The 21,656-nt window shown below is 42.0% G+C and overlaps 1 protein-coding gene across 1 annotated transcript in view; it reads left to right on the top strand.

Moving 5' to 3' along the window:
- The window catches only part of SLC16A12 (solute carrier family 16 member 12), a 72,394-nt gene that overhangs the window by 43,420 nt on the left and 7,318 nt on the right, over positions 1 to 21,656 (top strand). Inside the window, exons 2-4 of the mRNA XM_021699973.1 lie at positions 6,536 to 6,785; positions 17,965 to 18,068; positions 21,035 to 21,178. Coding sequence (XP_021555648.1) covers positions 6,676 to 6,785; positions 17,965 to 18,068; positions 21,035 to 21,178 — 358 coding nt within the window. The 5' untranslated portion in view covers positions 6,536 to 6,675. The remainder of the gene's footprint in view (positions 1 to 6,535; positions 6,786 to 17,964; positions 18,069 to 21,034; positions 21,179 to 21,656) is intronic.

Genomic DNA, 21,656 nt, shown 5'->3' with positions numbered 1-21,656 from the left:
TAAGTAAAAACAAAGAGTAGAACCATCGGTTTACTGAGAGTGCCTGGTTGACCAGGTAACTCAACCATGAGGGAAGAGATACCTAATAATCAGTCACCTGGTTTGAAGGATAAACAGTAATTCAACTCCCTGGTTTTAGAGATTAGGAAATGGTAGGAGAGAGGAAGTGATTTGCACAGGGTCATACAACTACGTCATGTCACTTAGACCCAATGGTCTTAATTCTCGCCCTTGATATCTCTCCCCCACATACCTTTATCTGTTTTGTGGCTGCAAAGCAATTTATAAAGAAGGGTACAGCTAAAGGTTAAGGCACTGGAAGTAAAAGGGAATGGAGGAAGGAAAGAGCAAGAAAGATAGTGTTGGGAGCCCTAACAAAACAAGTGGTTCCGGGACCACTGTCAATTTTTCTGTAGCAGCACACTGACCGTAAGAGGTACGTAAGTCTTCTACGGACAGAAGAGATCACTTCAGAAAACTTTACGGAGGACAATATGAAGGATTTGCCCCACAAATGCAATGCTTTCCTGGAAAGTTATTGATTGTTAGCAAGAATTCTTTGCAAATGGTTAGATTTTTTTAAAAAGATTTTATTTATTTATTTGAGAGAGAGAAAGCATGAGCAGTGGGGAGGGACAGAGTGCAGAGAGAGAAGCAGATGCCCCACTGAACAGGGAGCCTGATCCCAGGACCCTGAGATCATAGACCTGAGCTGAGATCAAGAGTTGGATGCTTAGCCAACTGAGCTACCCAGACACCCCAGAAATAATATCGTATTTATAGAAAAGTTGTAAGAATAGTACAAAAACTTTTTTAAAAGATTTTATTTATTTGAGAGAGAGCGAGTGAGAGAGAAAGCACAAATGGGGGGAGGGGCAGAGAGAGAGGGAGAAGCAGACTCCCCACTGAGTGGGTAGTCAACACAGGGCTTGATCCCAGGACCCCAAGGTCATTACCTGAACCCAAAGCAGATGCTTAACCAACTGAGCCACTCAGGCACCCTTGAAAATCGTTAGATTTTTTTAAAGCAAGGAGGAGGATGTGAAAATGAGCATATATCCTAATTTGTACTATTAAGGAGTAATCTTAGAAGAACATCATGATATAGAGTCTCTCTTGTTCCAAAAAGGTTTTTCTGAAACCAGAATGAGATGCAGAATGCAATTATACTTTAGTGGTTGGATGTCAAATGAAATAAATTGGAGGCTGATTAGTAAAATGAAGAATCACCTGATGGTAACATGAAACGTTTCCTTTGCATATAGTTTTCGGTGTACTATTAACTCAGTAAAGGACTTTTTTCTTATATTTGTGCCATATCAGGGCAGTTAATTATTTATAAGAATGTGCAGGCTAATATCCTAGGGGAAGTGCAGGCTGCTCCAAAGTCTCCATGAAACTACGTTAGCCTTGTCTAACCTGTGCTTTTCTTTTGAATACATAGAAATCTATTAAATGACCTGTTTTGAAAGAAACACGAGTGGTTTTTTGGTCAGTATACCCTTGTGTTAGCCTGTGGGCTTCCTCCCCCTTTCTTCTGTCATGATCATTCACACGAATGGGTGCTCAAGTTTTACCATTGTTTGTATGGCTTGTTGAGAGTAGTGCCCAATAGCCGTTTGGAAATCTGGAGGGTGGATGGGCAAGCGCACTGTCCAAAATCTGTGAGGGTCTCTCGTCTCCACCTGTATGTACATGTAGCACTGCCAGGTGAGTCCCTTCACTCCTCTGGGCTTCAGCTTCATCCTCACGAACGGGAGAAAACAGCGCCTGTCTCTGAGGCTTGTGAGGCTCAAGTGGGCCTGTTCATGAGGAATTATGAATCGTGGTACCGCCTACCAATGCTTTCAAAGCTGCTTCTCCCCACCCTGGAACCCTGTGAGAATGTTCCCGGTTCTGTGGTTTTACCCAGGTCGACTTTAACTTACAACAGACCTCTGTTCACGGTGCCGTCAGCCCAGCGCTGCTTGGGCATGTTACTCACCTCCCTCATTTGGATTCTTGCAATTGAATTTTTTTGGGAGATCCTCACAAATTGGTTCTTAACTCATAAAATGTGGGAATGCCAAAGAGCGGTTGCTCAACTAAAACAAATGAAAATGGAATCATCTGGAGACACAAGAGGCAAAGGAAAAGTTAATGATGCTTAAGATTTTTGTAATGAGACGGAACATTTCATTTTGCTGGGGCTTGTTACGTACATCACGTCCTCTACTGAACAATCACCTAATTTTCACTGTGTTGTTTCAATAAGTGATACGGTTCTTTCTAGTCCTTGAGACACTATACAAAGGAAATGTCTGTGCTCGTATTTTTTTCATCGTAGGAGTAGACCTGATCTAAGAAAACTACATATAAAATGGTATTGAATACAATTTTGAAAATGATTCCTAACAATTATACCAGCTGTATACCTTTTTGCATCATCTTTGCAACTGTATACCTTTTTTGCATATCCTTCTATTCTTTGCGATAGTTGCAAATATACAACTTCTACATAAGTTTTACCTAGCTTCTCCTCACACAGTTTTAGAGACTTCTTTTTGCCTTAACATGACATCATAGATGTTTTCCCATATTACAATATTATCTTCTTGTTTATGGTTTTAAAGGATTGGATACTGTTCCATTTGTTCATGTGTCATAACTCTTGAAACACTTCCCAGTCGTTGGGCACTTAAGTTGTCTCTGTTTTATATATTATTCATAATGCAACTATTATTTTCCACCCCTAGTGTCCATCTTCTCTTAAATTGTTTTCTTAGGATAACTTCCCAGCAATGAGATTACTATTCAAAGAATTTGAATAACTTTCTAATTCTTGGTCTATTGCAGTACATTTCACTGCCTGTTTCAGCATTCTTTTTTTTTTTAAAGATTTTATTTATTTGACACAGAGAGAGAGAGAGGGAAAGAGCACAAGCAGGGGGAGTGGCAGAGGGAGAGGGAGAAGCAGGCTCCCCACTGAGCAGGGATCCCAAAGAGGGACTCAATCCCAGGACCCTGAGATCATGACCTGAGCCGAAGACAGATGCATAACCGACTGAGCCACCCAGGCACCCCTGTTTCAGCATTCCTGAACAGCACTGGGCTGCACTGACTGAGGATGGTCCAGATACTGGACATTTACATGTTGGTGGATTTACAGTCTTCAGTTGGAAAACAGCTTAATCTTGGGGTTATTTTAAAGGAAAAACTATGAAGAGGCTAGAACTAAACCAAGGCAGAGGTTTCTGAGCTTTGGCTGTTTTACTCGTACAATTGATTCTGCCATTTCGTGACACTTGGCACCTATTTATGTCTAAGCAGTGAGTTATTTCAGTGTGTGTGTGCGTGTGTGTGTGCGCGCACGTGAGTGTGCGTGCGCACGCAGGTGTGGGTAGAATTTGAAGGCTGGTCACATTGAAATTGTGAGAGGGAGCGCAAGACATAACGCATCCCATGAATGTGACTCACAGCTGGCCGTTCAAGGAACTCTGACTTACGGTAACGTGGTATTGGCAAAAGTAGAGAAGCTGTTGCTTGCAGGGGCCTGTCAGGTGTTGTGTGTGAGTGAGACTGCGGGGTAGGACAGGACAGGAGGTCAGGGACAGGGTGAAGTGGGGAAGACAGGCCTTATCCAGGAATGTGCTTCTCCTTCACTCCCTCTGATAGCTGCCACAAAGGAATGCCTGACTGGTATCTCTAGCACTTACAATTTCTCAAGAGAATTGGGAGATCTAAAGTTTTAGGGGTCTTTGTCCATTTAAGCTACTATAACGAAACTACTCTCGACTGAATGGCTTGGAGAGCAAACCTTTATTTCTCACAGTTCTGGAGGTGGGAAGTTCAAGATCAAGGTGCTGGCGGAATTGTTTTGGGTGAGAGCCCATCTCCTTTCTCCTAGACAGCCTTCTTTATGATGTGTCCTCATGTGGCAGAAGGGGTAAAGGAGCTCTCAGGGCCTCTCTTATGAGGGAATGAATCCCATTCACTGTCTTTGCTCTGTATTTGCTCTCTGAACTCACAGGCTGCCAGTTTGTTCTGGTGGCTTTAAAGATTGCAAGATTCTACTGTGAGCCTTTTCTTGAAAAAAATTTGTATTCATGGGGCTCAGTCGGTTGGGCATCTGCCTTTGGCTTGGGTCATGATCTCCAGGTCTTGGGATCAAGCCCCGCATCAGGTTCCCTGCTCGGCAGAGAGCCTGCTTCTCCCTCTCGCTCTGCCTCTCCCCCTGCTTGTGCTCTGTCTCTCTCTCAAATGAATAAATAAAATCCTTAAAAAATTTTTAAAAATTTGTATTCATTTGGTTTGCCCATAATTTGCCAAGTGGTACATAGGCTGTGTTCCAAATAATGCATGCTTTGTCATATTTGAAATGATGTTTCATTGAATTAATATTACCTTGGATTTCGTCTGGTGATCATAATCAAATTATACCAACAACTGAGTAATTTGCTCCATCCAGTGGAAAAAGGATCTGTCAAACTCTTATTTTTGTCTCTCAAACAATTCATCCCTAACTATAATTCAGAAGCCTGTTTGACATGCTAAAGAATACTTTAAGAAGCACCTTATATCACAGTTTCTGTGGGACCAGAATCCAGGATGGCTTAACAGGGTGCTCGGCTCAGCGTGTCACAGGCTACAGTAAAAATGTCGGCCAAGCTGTGTTCTCAACTGGAGGCTTACCAGGAAAAAATCTGCTTCCAAGCTCACTTGGGATGTTGTGGAAGAATTTGTTTCTTTTTTGTTGTAGGACTGAGAACTTCAGCTTTTTGCTGTCTCCTGGAGGCTGTCCTTGGCTCCCACAAGCTGCCCACAGTCCTTTCCACGTGGCCCCCTCCATAGGCAGTGTGCAATATGGCAGCTTGTTCTTCAAGGCCACCAGGAGAGTGAGAGCAAGTTTTCTAGCAAGACTGAGTCTTACACAACATGAGATTCATGTCCTGTCACCTGTGCCCTACTCTGGTTAATAGCAAGTCACAGGTCCCACCCTCACTCAAGGGGAGGGATTATATACAGTCAAGAACAACAGGAGGCATGGGTGGCTCAGTCGTTAAGCATCTGCCTTCAGCTCAGGTCATGATCTCCGGGTCCTGGGATCTAGCCCCGCATCAGGCTCCTTGCTCAGCGGGGAGTCTGCTTCTCCTTCTCCCTCTGCCCCACCCCCTCCCACTTGTGCATGCTCTCTCTCTCTCTGTCAAATAAATAAATAAATAAATAAATCTTTAAAAAAAAAAGAACAACAGGAGATGGGACTATAGGAGTACCTTAGAGTCTGCCCACCATAAGGATTCCCAGTGCCCTGAAATACTGCCTGGCACCTAGTAGATGCTCAGTGAGTGTTGGTGGTTGAATGAATGAATGTTGTAGATATTACTTCTTTGAACCATGTATTGCTAATTTTTTTTTTTGCAAGTCTATGGTTTATCATTTGGCTTTATTTATTACATCTTATGATATGTAGAAATGTTAAATTTTAATTTAGATAAATCAACCAAAATTTCCTCTGAGTTTGTTACATTACTTTACGTCTCAGGGAGTCCTTCTTCTTCTATCTAGATATCAGATAAATATTTGCCTATATTTTCACCTAGATTTTTAATGATTTTTTTTTTTTTGCATTTAACATTGACCTATCTAGAAGGTTAAGAACTAGAGGGAGAGTTGTAACATGATATAGTGAGTAATCTTTTTATCTCCACCAGTCTCTGCTACCTTATTCAGTTATATTGAATTATTATGTACTTGCTGCTGGGCTCTCTATTCTGATTCATTTATTTGTCATTCTCTTCTTGCCTTAATTACACACTTTTAAAAAATAATAGCATTGAAGAAAAAATTATAAAAATAAAAAAATAAAAATTATAGCATTGCTAGTCAGAAATGCCAAAGAAGTTACTATCAGACTCATTTGGTGTTATAAGTAGGACATGGTCTAAGCTGTTGTAACAGAGAGATGCCAAAACACAGAGGCTCAAATAAAACGGAAGCTTTTTGGTATTTTGTGTAATGGTGTAGAGGTCTGTGAAGTCCAGAGCTGGAGAGGCAGCCCTTCTCCACCATCATCTGGGGACCCAGGCTCCTTCTACCCTGTAGCTCTGCCAGCCCCCAGGGAGCCGTCCTGGTCTGTGTGGGTGAAGCTGTCTCACCCCCACATCCATGCTCGTCTATGGGGAAGGGGGTGGTGGAAGTCCTAGGAAAGTGCTTTTGCCTTTGAGCTCATGAACTAGAAATGGTGCATCACTTTTTCTTCCATCCCTTTTATTTAGACTAAATCTACCACAAGAGAAGCCACATCGGCCTTCAAGAGAAGCTAGGAAATATGGTATCAAACTGGGTGGACATGGATTTGGCTAAATTTTGGGAGGCTCTCTTAATAAAAAGAAGAAGAATGGGTACCAAGAACAACTAATGGTCTTTGCCTCAGTCCAGCATTCATAATTACAAATAATCATATTTAACAGGAAAGTAATGATCATTTTTGTCAAGTGAAAAATCAACCTTTGGGTATGAAAATAAAATACAAATATATCCTGATTTTTGGTTTTAGATGGCCAATAACCTATGTGCCAGGTAGCATTCCATGCCAATCTTGAATGCCAAGAGGAAGTCACTGGACAGCAAATCTCTTCCAGGATCAGAACTGGGCTATTGGAGTAACCCAAGAAAGAAGAAAAAATAATTGAAGCCATGACCAAAGGAACTAGAGTTCGGTCTACCTCTCCTCCCGATGGAGGCTGGGGCTGGATGATCGTGGCTGGCTGTTTCCTTGTTACCATCTGCACCCGGGCAGTCACCAGGTAGGTGGGATTCTCTTCATCATTGATTAAGATGATCTGGCTTGTCTTTTCTTCTAAGTCTGCTTCATTCTATTTCTGAACCTGTCATTGTGAAAATATGTGTGTGTGTGCATGGTGTGTGTGTGTGTTTCCTTTGGATGTCTTTTTCTTTGCCAGGAATGGGATTTTCTGACACTTGCAAGTCCTGGATAGTGGTGTCTTCTGTAACATCTGGCACAGAAACCTGGAGCATTAGGGCATTTTTAGATTAAATGTTATGGCTGTTTCAGCCATTTGTTTTCATAAGCAGCTCATCCCAGAAAAGAAAAATACATAAGGTCCAAACAATCCTTGAAAACCTCTTGACTCACCAGATGCTGAGCCGTTGGAAGCTTCAAACCTAGAATTTAAATTCTTCTGCTTCATTTTACACTTGACCATGGTGCTGGAGGCTAAGTTCTAGATTGAACGAAAGTAACAGTAGAAGTACAGGCTTCTCTTATTCTCACTTGTTCATTTCTTCTCTCTCTCTTTTATCCAAGGGTGTAGTGTTGAATATGCTTGAGTTACACCTGTATATGTTGGGACTCATTCATCTCATCTTTATATTTGGAATAAGTGCATGCTTGAAATCTGCATATGCTAGCTCTTTCTTCTGCATGTGCTTTCATTCAAGTAGAACTCCTTGTTCTTTTCTGACAATGCACCTTCAGCAGTGAAACAAAGTAATTTGCCCTAAAAATTTTATTTGATGACATCCTTCATAAAAGCATCGGTGTTTCCCCCCATAACAATATATAATGCAGGAAAGAAGCAGGATATTTGTTTTTATTACAATAAAGGTTGGTTGATTATGTATCATTTAAAAAATTATAGATTCATTTAAAATGATGTGATTGGTATTGAGTCTGAATTTTCTTCCATCTATATCACGGATCTTGTGTTCTGGGTGTAGGAGTCTTAGAGTTAAAAAGGAATCTCTTAGGGGGGCGCCTGGGTGGCTCAGTTGGTTAAGCAACTGCCTTCGGCTCAGGTCATGATCCTGGAGTCCCAGGATCGAGTCCCGCATCGGGCTCCCTGCTCAGCATGGAGTCTGCTTCTCCCTCTGACCCTCCTCCCTCTCATGCTCTCTCTCTCTATCATTCTCTCTCTCTCTCTCAATAAATAAATAAATAAATCTTTAAAAAAAAAAAAAAAAAAAAAAAAAAAAGGAATCTCTTAGTTTTTACATGTGGAAGCTTCCATCATTTCCATGACAGGAAAGTTCTGGAAGTGAGTTCAGCGCTTTATAAGGAGGGCTCAGGTCGATATCTTTCGGGTAGTGGAGTCTTCATGACGCAGTTTAGGCAGAATAGGCTTATTTACCCCCATGTCATAGATTAGGACCCTGGTGTTCAGAAAGGTTAAGTGACTTACCCACAGTTTTGGTCTGCTGGGACAGAACTGGACTGGATTTCTAGTCTTTTTTTTTTTTTTAACTTCTTATCTTGTGTATTTGCTATTGTATGTGCGCACATAATCCATCGACTCCTTCCAACACAAACCAGGTGTTTTCCTATCCTCTTATTTCTTATACACACACCATACTTCTGCCTGATCTTCCATATGCATGTGTATATCCACACACATGTCCTTTCTCGGTGCCTTTGCATTTCGAGAAGTGACTTTGCTTCAGTATTCACCTTCGTCCTGCTCCAAGATGTAGGCACTTTGAGGAAGCTCCGTGGTCAGTTCCTTGCCCCCTCAAACACTCTGCACCTTCTCCTCTTGAACAGCATAGTCTTACCAGACATAGGTTTTTTAAAAATTGCCTTGGTGATGGCATCATTGTCTTAAGGTAAGCTACTTCCTAATCTCCACAGGGTTGTCATGTCCAGTAATGAGAAGTCATGGGGCCAGGGGACAGTTGCTTCTAAATTCTTCTGACAGAGGCTCTCTACTCTCCCTGTCCTGTTGCTAACTAGTCATGAGAGTGGTCATCCTCAAGTCATGTACAAACAACTACACATTAAGGCTGGGAGATATGTGGATTCTTTGAGTGTTGTCCTCTGGAACTATGGAAATAACTTGGGGTAGGTGTCTGTCGAAAACTGAGGACTTAGAGCAAAGACACTAATTTACTGATGTTCTTTAATGCTCGTTTAGCATCTTGTGTGGCTTGTCTTGTTTGGCAGGACACTGAATCTCAGTTTTTTCTCAGTCACAGTGGATTTGCCAGTGGAACCCGTGACTGTCACCAAGGGCTGAAAGTCTTGCATTTTTTTTTAGGTTGTACCCTTAAGTTTTCAACTTTGATTTAATAGAAATCAGGCTCACTAATATATAACTATACATTCACTGAGGACAAGGCTCTATCTAGGCGCTTCCGAAAACACAAAGATGTTGGAACACCACCCCATAGACTCAGGCACAAATAACTGAAATACAAATCAAAATGTGCTAAATATACATCAGGTAAAAACAGAGTGTAAAATAACACTGGTGAGAGAGGGGTTCATTCTGACCGGCAGTTCAGGGCAGGCTTTCTAGAGAAGTTGTCCCTGTAGTGAAGTCTTGAAGAATGGGTAGCATTTGGGCAGGAAGAAATGACAAGAGAAAGAGGTTTCCAGCTGCATCAGGTCCATGCACTTCATCTGCTACTCACTTTGTGATCACAGTGGGCAGCCCCCGTTCCTGACCTGCTACAGGTTTAGCCAGAAACCAGGAGAGGGTTGTGGCTGGTGGCGAAGACCTCTTATCAGACGTTAATGGGAGAGGCTGAGAGGGGCATAGCTGAGCAGAATTAAGCTCAGAGGAGAAAAGTGTGAAGACACAGCCAGCATTGGAACTCAATGTCATGAACACGCAGCAGCCAAGAGGACTGGCGATCGGGCCAAGGAAAGCAACTGCAAGGGTGATTTGTCAATGCAGAGGATCAGTGCCTATTAGGCAATTAAGTCTTTTTTTTTCCTATTTAAACTGTATACTTAAAAATTAAACCATACTGGGGGCGGCGGGGGGGGAACCTGGGTGGCTCAGCTAATTAAGCATCTGCCTTCGGCGCAGGTCATGATCTCGGGGTCCTGGGAATAAGGCTCTGAGCTCAGCAGGGAGTCTCCTTGTCCTGCTCCCACCCCCTCTGCTCATCCTCTGGCTCTCTTTCTCTCTCCCTCTTTCTAAAATAAATGAATAAATATTTTTTTAAAAGATTTTATTTATTTATTTGACAGAGAGAGTTGCAAACACAAGCAGGGGGAGCGGCAGGCAGAGGGAGAAGCAGGCTCCCCGAGGAGCAGGGAGCCCATTGCGGGGGCTCGAGCACAGGATGTTTAACCGACTGAGCCACCCAGGCGCCGCTAAATGAATAAATCTTTTTTTTTTTTTTAAGATTTTATTCATTCATTTGACAGAGAGAGACAAAGTGAGAGAAGGAACACAAGCAGGGGGAGTGGGAGAGGGAGAAGCAGGCTTCCCGCTGAGCAGGGAGCCCAATGCGGGGCTCGATCCCAGGACCCTGGGATCATGACCTGAGCCGAAGGCAGATGCTTAACGACTGAGCCACCCAGGCCCCCTAAATCTTAAAAAACAATTAAGCCATACATCCAGATGGTAAAAATTTGAATACAGAGATGTATAAAATAGTCTTTTTCTCCTCACTTCCTGAATGCCAGTTTCACTGCCCAAAGTTAACCTTGTTAATCGTTTCTTCAGACCTGCCCCCCCCAAATTTTTAAGAACTTATATCCATATATAAAGCATATTCTTTTCATATTATACATACTGTTTTGAACTATGTTTTGCTTAATAATATCTCTTGGAAATTTTCCATATCAGCATATGCAGTTCTACCGCACTGAAAAATAAATGCTTAAAATTCCATCACGAGGATGTGAGCATAATTTATTTAACACATTTTTATTGAAGGACTTTTGTATTGTTCCCTGGTTTTTGCTTTATGAACGATGCTACCATCATGACCCAGGCCACTTTAAAATCATATTTCAGCTCTTGCCTTGTAACTGATGATGCTGCCTTCCATGTGAAATTTACATAAAGCTTAAATTGTCCAGGCCATTAAAGCTGTCCTTCTTATTTCTTTTCTCTCTCTGTTCATTAGTGTGTGTTGATTACTTATGTTTTTCTTCAAGATATTTTATTAGCAAACACATTCTCTATTTTAAGAATCATGTTTCATTGTGAAATTACATGACATTCTATTTGTAAACTGACAGCTTGAGTTGGAGTTGACTTGAAAAACAATAGTTGATTTAAATGTTCAAAGAAAGCCTCCAGCTATAAGACCTATTATTTGCAATAGATGTCTACAGTCCTGTGGGATTGGGGAGCTCTTTTAACAACAGCTGAATTCCTGTTAGTAATAGCTAATGTTAGCCGAGTCCTTGCTCTGTGCTGGTTAACATTGTTCCAAGCACTCTTCATTCATTAAATCATTTAGTCCTTGGAACAACACACAGAGGTCAAATGATATGCCAAAGTCACATGGTTATCCTGAAGCCAACATTGCACTGTATGTTAACTAAAATTTAAATAAAAATCAGAAGAAAACCATACAAATAATACACATTTACTTTAATAAGAAAAATTAAAGAGCTGCAAAAACAAAAAATAAAGTCACATGGTGAGTGAGTAGTAATTCTTTCAACTATTAGGCTGCACTGTCCAGTGGATCACCTCCTGCACTGATGTAGTGGACAACTGCATCAATCAGAGGAAAGTCTTGACCAACCAGATGTTGTCAGCATCCAGCTCTTTAGAAGCCAAAGAAGAATTTTATAGCAGAGTGGCAAGGTGGAGACAGTAGGCATGTTGGCCCCTTGAGAGAAAGTGTCTTTGAGAATGTTATTTCATACCAGATGACACTTGGGTGATATTTTGTTTCTTTTTTTTTTTTAAGATTTTATTTATTTGAGAGAGAGAGAGTGATGGAGAGAGAAAGCACAAGCTGGGGAGGGGTGGAGGGCAAGGGAGGAGCAGACTCCCCACTGAGTAGAGAGTGGGACTCCATCCCAGGACCCTGAGATCATGACCTGAGCCGAAGGCAGACACTTAACCGACTGAGCCATCCCGGCGCCCCAATAATTTGTTCCTCATTCTTAGGAATAGAGCCTATCAACCCCTGAAGGCTGTTAGGAGTTGTTTGCTACTGCAGCCTGATCTAATGCATTATGGCTGATCCAGTTATGTTTATCAAACTGCTTATTTAATAGATGGGGAAGCGTTATCAAAATTCTCAGTTACGGGCACCTGGGTGGCTCAGTTGGTTAAGCGACTGCCTTCGGCTCAGGTCATGATCCTGGAGTCCCAGGATCGAGTCCCACATCCGGCTCCCTGCTTAGCAGGGAGTCTGCTTCTCCCTCTGACCCTCCCCTGTCTCATGCTCTCTCTCTCTATCTCATTCTCTCTCTCAAATAAATAAATAAAATCTTTAAAAAAAAAAAATTCTCAGTTAGTGTGAGGATCAGAGATCAGGACCCAGCTTTCCTGACATGTCAGATGCACAAATTTTCCAAAGGACAATAAAAATTCTTTCTGGAATGAAAAGCCCATGTGCTCCTGATAACATTTGTTTTCTTTAAGGCTGCACCTATGTTTAGAAGCCATAAATCATGAACTTTTACCATTTGAAAAGTACTTTCCCTTTTGAGAACAAATAAGAAGTTATACAATATTCTTCCTGTATTTTATGAAAGTCACAGTCCATCAGAAGCATGTTCGTGGTTACTAAATTTTACCTCTGGCAAACCAGCTGACATGTTTAGATAAGAATCTCGGGTGTTATTTTTGAATTTTACATACCTAACGTTTGACTGATATGACTAGTCAAGTCAGTTAAGAAAACCATCAAGCAGAAAACAAAACAGCAATAAAACAAGGTAACAAAAAAGCCACAAGAGACAAACATAGTCGCACAAATATTAAATCCCTCAGAATGATTTGGTGATGAGAAGAGACTGATTTACAATCCCAAAGTGTCATCATCATCTGGGACCCTTTTTTCTTAGGCTGCTGCTTCTCCAGCTTCTGCATTTCCTTCCTACTGATTCGAATGTCTTACGAACTCAGATTCTTCACATCTCTACTCTACTTTTTGTAGCTACACCTTCCTGGGTAGCCACCATCCAGTCTTCCTCCTCCTTTTCCCTCATTTATGTCCTTGAAGTTGCTACTCAACCTTTTTTACTTCCTCAGCTTCCAGTCACTTCTTTACCAATGCTAATCCTTCCTTCCTTCTTTCTTTCCTTCAATACCTCGAACCTTGAACAATATTTAATGAGTGCCCAGTACATGAAAGGTGGTGTACTGGATATTTGGGATTAAGTGCAAGACAAGACAGACATGGCCTTTGCTGTCACAGAGCAGCAGTCTAGTGGAGAATGCAAACACATGCAAAGGGGATTGCTATATGCCTGTCATGTGGTAAGTGCCCCGCGTGTCGTGTAAACATTTAAGAGAGGCATCAAACCCAGACTCAGGCATCAAACCTCCTCAGCCTTCCTGGAGGAGTTGACTGTTATCTTGAGACTAAAAGAATGAGGGAGGCTGAGGGAGCATCCTAGGAAAGAAGAAAAATTTTGATGCTCAGAGGTGTGAAAGAGTTTGGGGGTGTGTGGAGAGTCATGGAAAGCATTCAGTCTGACTGAAGTGAGTAATGCATAGTGGTGGGGAGCCGGGGGAGACACTGAGAAGGGCCAGCTCATGCAGGATCTCAGAAGTCGTGTTAAAAAGTTTGAAGCATCAGGATACATTTCGTGTTCTAGTAACTCTGACCACTGAGTGTAAAATGTACCCAAGGCAGCCATGTGGGTTCAGGGAGAATAGTTGGGAGGGTTTGGGCTGCAGTCCAGGAGAGAGGTATTGGCATGAATTACGAATAAGGGGAATGCAGAGATGTGGAGGCATTTGAGAGATATGTATAAGGTAGAATAAGTAAAACTTGACCACAGAGTAGATTCTCAACCAGGCTGATTTTGGTTTCCAACGGACATTTGTCAATGTTTGGAGGCATTTGGGCTAAAGGCCAGGGATGCTGCTAAACTCTATTTGATGCACAGGACAATATGACTAAAATGTCAGCAGTACTTGCATTGAGAAGCCTGGGCTAAGGATGACTTAACAATTTTGATAATGAGGCTCTATCCAAGAGGCACCTGAGTGGCTTAGTCGGTTGAGCTCCCAACTCTTGATTTTGGCTCAGATCATGATCTTGGGGTGTGGGATCGAGCCCTGCACTGGGCTCTACACTCAGAGCAGAGTCTGCTTGGGTTTCTCTCTCTTTCCCTCTGCCTATCCCTCCTGCCCCCGCTCACGCTCACGCTCTCTCTCTCTAGATAAATAAATAAAATCTTTTTTAAAAAATGAGGCTATATCCAAGAAGTTATTATTCTCTTTAATTGAAGTCCTTGTGGTTAGGAGAAAATAATAGACATTTTAGTGCTGGTCAAGAATCTTTAAGATGTTAAGAAACATGGGGTGTCTGGGTGGCTGTTAGTTAAGCATCTGACTCTTGATTTTGGCTCAGGTCATGATCTCAGGGTTGTGAAAACGAGCCCCACATAGGGCTCCACGCTCAATGGGGAGTCTGCTTGAGATTCTCTCCCTCCCCCCTCCTACCCCCTCAGACGCCCTCTCTCTCTCAGATAAATAAATACATCTTTTACAAAAAGATTTTAAGAAACATCACAGAGTTTTTTGTTGCTGTTGCACTGAATTAAAACTAGATTAAGGCTGTTGCTGTTAATTCATACTTTTAAAAAAGCTCTGCAATATTTTAATTAAATCGAAATGCAAATGATCAGCCCGGTAGTTTATGTCACTATTCTGCATATCATTACCTATGACTGTGTTGCAGTACTCCAAACACTGATCTAATGATTCATCTAGCATCAGATCCACTGAAGCATGTTGTCTGGCTTCTTAAATCAGTAGATGCAGAAGGGCTACTTTTTACACCCCGTGACAGATAATCACCTACGGTACTCAGGGCGGTGATCACAGAGGTGTGCCTCTCAGACAGCGTCAGCAGCAGCGTGTCCATCAGCAGACCACCTGCAGCTGTCAGTGCCCATGGGCTCCCCCTCACCCGCGGGAGGGCTACCTCTCCCGAGAGCACGCCTTTCCAGGGACACCCACATACCGGGATGGATCAAGGGAGATGCACAGAGCCTCTGGGATTGGGGAGGATTTGTCAGTCCTGCATCACAACTTGGCCTCTCCCTCTGCCTCATCCAGCTTCCATCCCCTCCTTCCACAAGTGTGGGCTACTCTGTACTCTGTGCATCAGACTGCAGTCCAGTGTTTGCTGGGACTTAGTACTTAGCACCCCCTACTGCCCCTTTTCCCTTTCCCATCCCCAGGACCCGCAACATAACTGCAGGGCCCAGTGCAAAATGAAAATGCAGGTCCCTTTGTTCGAAAGGTAAGAAAATAGTGCTGTTAGAAGTGCTGAAGTAGAGGGGCGCCTGGGTGGCTCAGTTGTTAAGCAGCGTCTACCTTCAGCTCAGGTCACATCCCAGGGTCCTGGGATCGAGCTCCGCATCGAGCCCCGCATCGAGCCCCGCATCGAGCCCCGCATCAGGCTCCCAGCTCAGCAGGAAACCTGCTTCTGCCTCTCCCACTCCCCCTGCTTGTGTTCCTGCTCTCGCTGTGTGTCTCTATCAAATAAATACATAAAATCTTTTTTAAAAAAGTGCTGAAGTAGAAAGTTTTTCCTTTCTTCATTGGTCCCCCTCAATTTTTCGTGGAGTTCTTAATTTGCTGTTCAAAGTTGTTCTTAGGAAAGAAAAATGGAAATATTAATTTGCTAGCATGAATTTACCATTCAGCTTTATATCCTGCCATACTAGTTTTGCACGCAAATGTGAGTATTTAACTCCTGTGTGGAATCACTGGAGCTCGTGCCTGCATAGGTAGTTCATTTTCACCAGAATCGGGGGAACCCTGCACAAAAAACTCTACTGATTTTACTTCACTTCTTGATACATGTACTTTCTCCCCCCCCATTTTTATTTAAATTCTAGTTAGTTAACATGCAGTGCAATGTTGGTTTCAGGAGTAGAACTCAGTGATTCATCACTTACATACAACACCCGGTGTTCGTCACAAGTGCCCTCCTTAATGCCCATCCCCCATCTCCCATCCCCCACCTCCCTCCCTCCATCAACCCTCAGTTTGTTCTGGGCCATTAAGAGTCTCTTACGGTTTTGTTTCCCTCTCTCTTTTTTCTTTTTTATCCCCCTCCCATATGTTCATCTGTTTTGTTTCTTAAATTCCACAGATGAGTGAAATCATATGGTATTTGCCTTTCTCTGACTGCCTTATTTCACTTAGCATAATACATTCTAATTCCACCCACATATATACCCAATGGACTATTACTCAGCCATCAGAAACAATGAAATCTTGCCATTCACAACAACGTGGGTGCATGCACTTTCTATCAACGTTCTGTATCTTCCACTTCCTGGTGAGTAAGGAAAGACGGAAAAGGAAAGGAACTGTGGGTAGCCTTCCCTTTCCCTTTCCCTCCGTGCCATCATTTTCAATATAAGTGGTTGGCTAGTAAAATACTGAGGCATAACCTGAGTAGGAAAGGATATAGGAATCCTCCTTTGTGTTTCTTAGAGCACCATTGCCTTCTTTCTGTATTTGAAGCAAGTTTTGGTTTGAAAAAAGCGTGGCCTCTCTACCCCCACCCTGACTCAGTTACAGATGTACCTTTCCCTGTGCTCACTCTGAGTCTCACCAAACTCCCACACATTGGGAGTCTACCAGAGTTTGTGTCTCTAATACTACACGTGTCAATGGAAAGGCAAAGAATTGCAAACACACCTTGTGTGTGTATCTCTTCTGGTCCTGTGCATGCCCCATTGTTCCTTTGGACTTTGCTTACAAAACACAAATTCAAAGATAAAATTGTTAGGAATTTTAAGACCACGACAGCTGAAATTCTATACTTCTGAGTACCAGATTCTGTGCAAATGCAGAGGATGCAAGCTGGTAAAGCCGGACCTGCCTAACACAGTTGTCCTGGTTATACCTGATTCTCTTCCTTCTTTTTCTCCATCACCCACCTTCACATCCAGCAGCAACTGGAGAGGGGAGGAAGAGTGAAGTAACAGGTTACCGTGGGCTGCTGAAGCATGATGAGTTAGACTGTGGTCCTCCCCAAAGAGACTGATGACCTCCTATCTCATCCCCATCAAGGCCTGATTCACCCTTGCTGTCACCGAGTACTGAAACCTCCTGCCCTGAGTTGGGAAACTTGCTGATCTGTATGACATTCATTTCAAGTTGTACAGTGGTACAGACTCTCGCTCCTGAATCACTTATGTCTTTTTTCCCTAAGTAATTAACAATTTTCCACATGAAGTTTCTCTGTCTCTGTATGTCTGTCTCTCTCTCTCTCTAGAGTGATCATTTATAATCTCACCATTCACATATAATGACAGAGTACTTTTGGTTTATATGCTTTGGCCTTTTTCTATTTATATGAACTATGTTTTTTAAATCAAAATAAGCCTGATTATATAAACTCCTGTGTAACTTACTTTCTTACTTAACATTGTATTATGAATTTATTCTCAAATCAATAAATACATATCAAATCATCCTTTCTAACACTTAAAATATTTCATTTTATTGATAAGTCAAAATTTATTTAGCCAGTCCCTTATTGATGGGCAAATAGGTTCGTTAGGATATTTGGTTATTACAAATAGTTCTCCAGCATACATCCTTTTATGTGTGTCTATTATTGCTATTATTATCATCATTTGATTATTACCTTTTGTTGAAACCTAGAACTGAAATTGCTGGGTGATGTATAACTCTTAATTGTCAAATTTTAACTTGTATAACAACCTCTTAGAAGTTACAGTTGTTAGTAAAATATTAAGATAAATGAGAACCCATGTTTTTGACCTGCCATCATTTCCATAAAACCTTTCCTACAGCAGTGATCCTTATATCCACTTGGCTTCAGAAGCCCTTCCAGTGCATGAACATTGGTTTTATCCTTTAGACGGCCCAACAGCTTCTGACTTCCCACTTACTATGGTCTGGCAATATACCACTGAAAACCAGTTAAAGCCTACGGAGATTCAAACAGCTGACCCGGAATTTGAAGCTGTGGTTTAGATCCATGTTCATTCTTTTTTTTTTTTTTTTTTTTTGTATAAAATGCTTGCATTGTATTTTTCAGATGTATTTCAATTTTTTTTGTGGAGTTCCAGACATACTTCACTCAGGATTATGCACAAACGGCTTGGATTCATTCCATTGTAGATTGTGTGACCATGCTCTGTGGTGAGTATCACTTACCAGGGATAGACTGGTTACTCTTGAACTGTACATGACAATGACCTTCCACTGCTTTTGCTTACCAGTTTTTTTCTGAGTAGGAAGGCTTTGCTAAAAATTGGCTAAGACTATTGCTTCTCAGCCTTTTGGCTAAGATCAAGTATAAAAATTGGCTAAGACTATATAAAAAGAAAAGACCAATCCTACTTTTAGCCAAACCCAACCAGACATGCTCTTGGAATTAATGGTCTTGGCTGATGGCAGATGGAACAGGTAGTTAATACTCCCAAAAAGACACATATTATTTGGTTCTCCCATAATGAGATAGGGTGTTGGGCATCACAGGACTCCTCCTGATTTGGGAAGCAGTTAACCATACAGTATATGCTTGGCTTCCCTCTTCTAAATGCTATGGTCCCCTCATTCTCCAGTCATGTAAACAGTCATTGGATAGCACTGTGAGCCATTTCTATGCAGTCTCCTTAAACAAGTGCCAACAATATGTGCATCCCATCTCAAGGCTTGTTTTCATTCTGTTCCCTTCCCAAAGGTTCAAAATTGGGCTCATGGATTTCATTTTTCATGCATAAACCTTCATTCTTAGAAAAGTATGAGGGAAGGTAGGATGGTGCAGTCATGAGAGAAGCGCACTCACCATGGTTATAATTTCATTCAAGAAACCCCAAGGGTACAAATAGGGTGTATAGAGTAGTCTCAAAACTCATGGAATCTCTCAATCCCCCTATATAATAGAGGATAACTAACCTTGAGATTTTTCTTTTTGAACATTTTAAACCAATGTTATTATATTAATGTCTTAGAGAATTTCTGAGATTGGGATCCAGTTGAAATGATCTATATGCAGTCTAGGCCCATTTAATCATTTCATTTAGATGAATCCTTAGTATTAAAAAAAAAACACTGTTATCTCTTCAGGCCATGTCTTGATGGCAGAAGGGAAATACTATATTATTCAATAACTCATAAATAAATCAACTGATTCCATTCTAGGTACTGATTCATATTTATTTTTAGAAAAAATGTACATACTCAGGAATCAGTTGAATTGCACTGAAATGTATTTCCTTTGTTGGGAGGAATTTGAGAGCAAGTCTAGGACTAAAAGCAGGTTTCATGAGAAGGCTAAGTTGACTCTGGCTACTGATAACACTGGAAGGTCTTAAGGGATCAAAAAATAATATCTTTGTGTTTTCTAGTCTTTTTTTTTTTTTAAATCAGTTAGACAGTCACTTTGTTTTCAGGGTCACGTTATTAGTCACAGCCTTTGTATGAACATGCCAAGTGGGTGAGCCATGTTTATCTTTCTCAGAGGACACAGGTGACTCATTTCCCTCACTGTTATCTTTTGGAGAATATTTATAATCCCCAGAAGAGGAATAAATGGCCTTTGGTGACCAACATGATCACAGTGACTGTGTGATAAAGCAGGGTCATGTTAGATGTAGCATTTTTAAATTCAAGGACTTGAGGCCCTGCGAGGGGTCAGGCCTGTTGTATCCAATTATCCTGTACCCACTTGCTCACCTGGCAACATTAGTTGAGTTCAGGAGATAGACAAAAGCCGGCAGAGTCATATATAGGACACTCACTGGGGGCACTTTGCCCTCTGATAAACAGAGAAGTAAACATTTTTCACTGAGGGCGCCTGAGTGGCTCAGTTGGTTAAGCGACTGCCTTCGGCTCAGGTCATGATCCTGGAGTCCCTGGATCAAGTCCCGCATCGGGCTCCCTGCTCGGCAGGGAGTCTGCTTCTCCCTCTGACCCTCCCGACCCTCCCCCCTCTCATGCTCTCTCTCTCAAATAAATAAATAAAATCTTTAAAAAAAAAACGAAAACAAAAAAACATTTTTCATTGAGTTTGGTCTAAATTTTGTCACTTTCCGATAGAATATATATATTCTCAGGAGGTTCGCTCCTTCCTGTTTTCCAGAGGTTATACATACAGCCAGCCACTGTGTTAACTAGACAGGAGACATCAGGCTGATGACGGTTCCATCACGTACATTTGAGTCAAGGCCCCAGTTTCAACCTGATCAATACAAAATTATACTCCACGGATACCCAGAGAACTTGCTCTTCTGATCTTGTTACTAGGAGTACTGCTATCAGCATGTTCCATTGAAAGAATTCACATACTTTCCCCACCCACCTCCCCTGCCATCAGTCTGGGAGGCCCAAGGAGACAGAGTAAGAGGGTGAAATAGCGCTGCACTTGGTGTCAAGTGCCCCAAGCGGTACTTCTTGGTGATCTTGGACATGCCGTATTCCCCTGAACTTCAGTTTCTCCTCAATATGTCCCAGCTTTAATTAATATTCTATAAGCCTGGCAGTCGGCACAGTTCTGACACATTGTTAAACCACAAGCAGAGTGAGGCCAACCAAAATATCACCATGGACGGGAAACATTTGTTTTGATTTCTCATCCACAGGGTTTCCTAAAGCCTGAAACCAGTACCAGATTGTGAAATTTGTCTGTGGTCTCTTTCCCTGGCCTTTCCTGCATAAAGCTGCTGGCCACACAGGGTTGCCCACTTTGCTTCCCCACCAGCTAACTGTCATAATTATTGCTAATGGTGCATGATCAATACCATATAAAACATACAAGGCACATCCCGGTGCAAGTGATAAGTAATTTAAATAAGGAGCTGATTCACTGTTTAAAAAGCACCCTAGAGCCCTGGGATTATGACTGTAATAGAATGGAGAAGTGGGAGGGGCAGCGAAATGCAAGTCAGCAGACTCGAGCCTAATTCCAGCTTTGCTACCTGTTCTCTGTGTGACCGTGGACAAGTCGTTTCCTCTCTCCTCAGTTTCCAAATGTGTAGAGTGAGCAGGACAGGCTTGTTGCTGTAAAGGCCCATCCTTCTCAGCTCTGCCAATGCAGCAGCATAGTTTTTTTCACAGTGCCCTCAAGGTGTTTCTGTTGAACCTATTTATTATTGCTTTCGAAGCTCCTCTTGGGAGTGTTGTCAGTAACCACTTATCCTGTCAAGTGGGAATCATGCTGGGTGGCTTGCTTGCATCTACTGGTCTCATCCTGGGCTCATTTGCCACCAGTCTGAAGCATCTCTACCTCACTCTGGGAGTTCTTACAGGTAAGGACACTTTGTACCCCTTGTCTCACCCCACCCCATTCAGGTTTTGTCAAGCACATCAACAGAATCATAATCCATAAAATATTCACCTCATTAGATGAATCATTTAGCTGACCCAGCTTATGCCTACCTACCTAGCAGTTAAAAGAGCTGGAAATACAATTGATTGTACTGCTGTAATAAAAATGTATCACTGCTTGAATTCGGCCGCAGGATAGAAGTAACTGCTAGCTTTCCCTTCGGCAGCTGTGCATGGCTGAGATTCTGTACTCAGAAGCAATGAGGTATTAGTCAGGGCAACATATATTTTCAGCAGTGATCATTCTCCCAACATCTTTGCCAAGACATAAAAATAATATCTGTGGTCAACCTGAGTTGCCCCTGCTTTATAGTGACGATCACTGTCCAATAAATGAGGGTTTATAATTTTAAAAAGCCAGCCCCTTATTGTGAATATTCTTGTGTTGTACATTCTCTC

The sequence above is a fragment of the Neomonachus schauinslandi genome, chromosome 6 (assembly GCF_002201575.2).
Source record: "Neomonachus schauinslandi chromosome 6, ASM220157v2, whole genome shotgun sequence".
NCBI lineage: Eukaryota > Metazoa > Chordata > Mammalia > Carnivora > Phocidae > Neomonachus > Neomonachus schauinslandi.
Note: the sequence above shows the minus strand (reverse complement) of the source record. Positions and strands in the feature narration are given on the sequence as shown.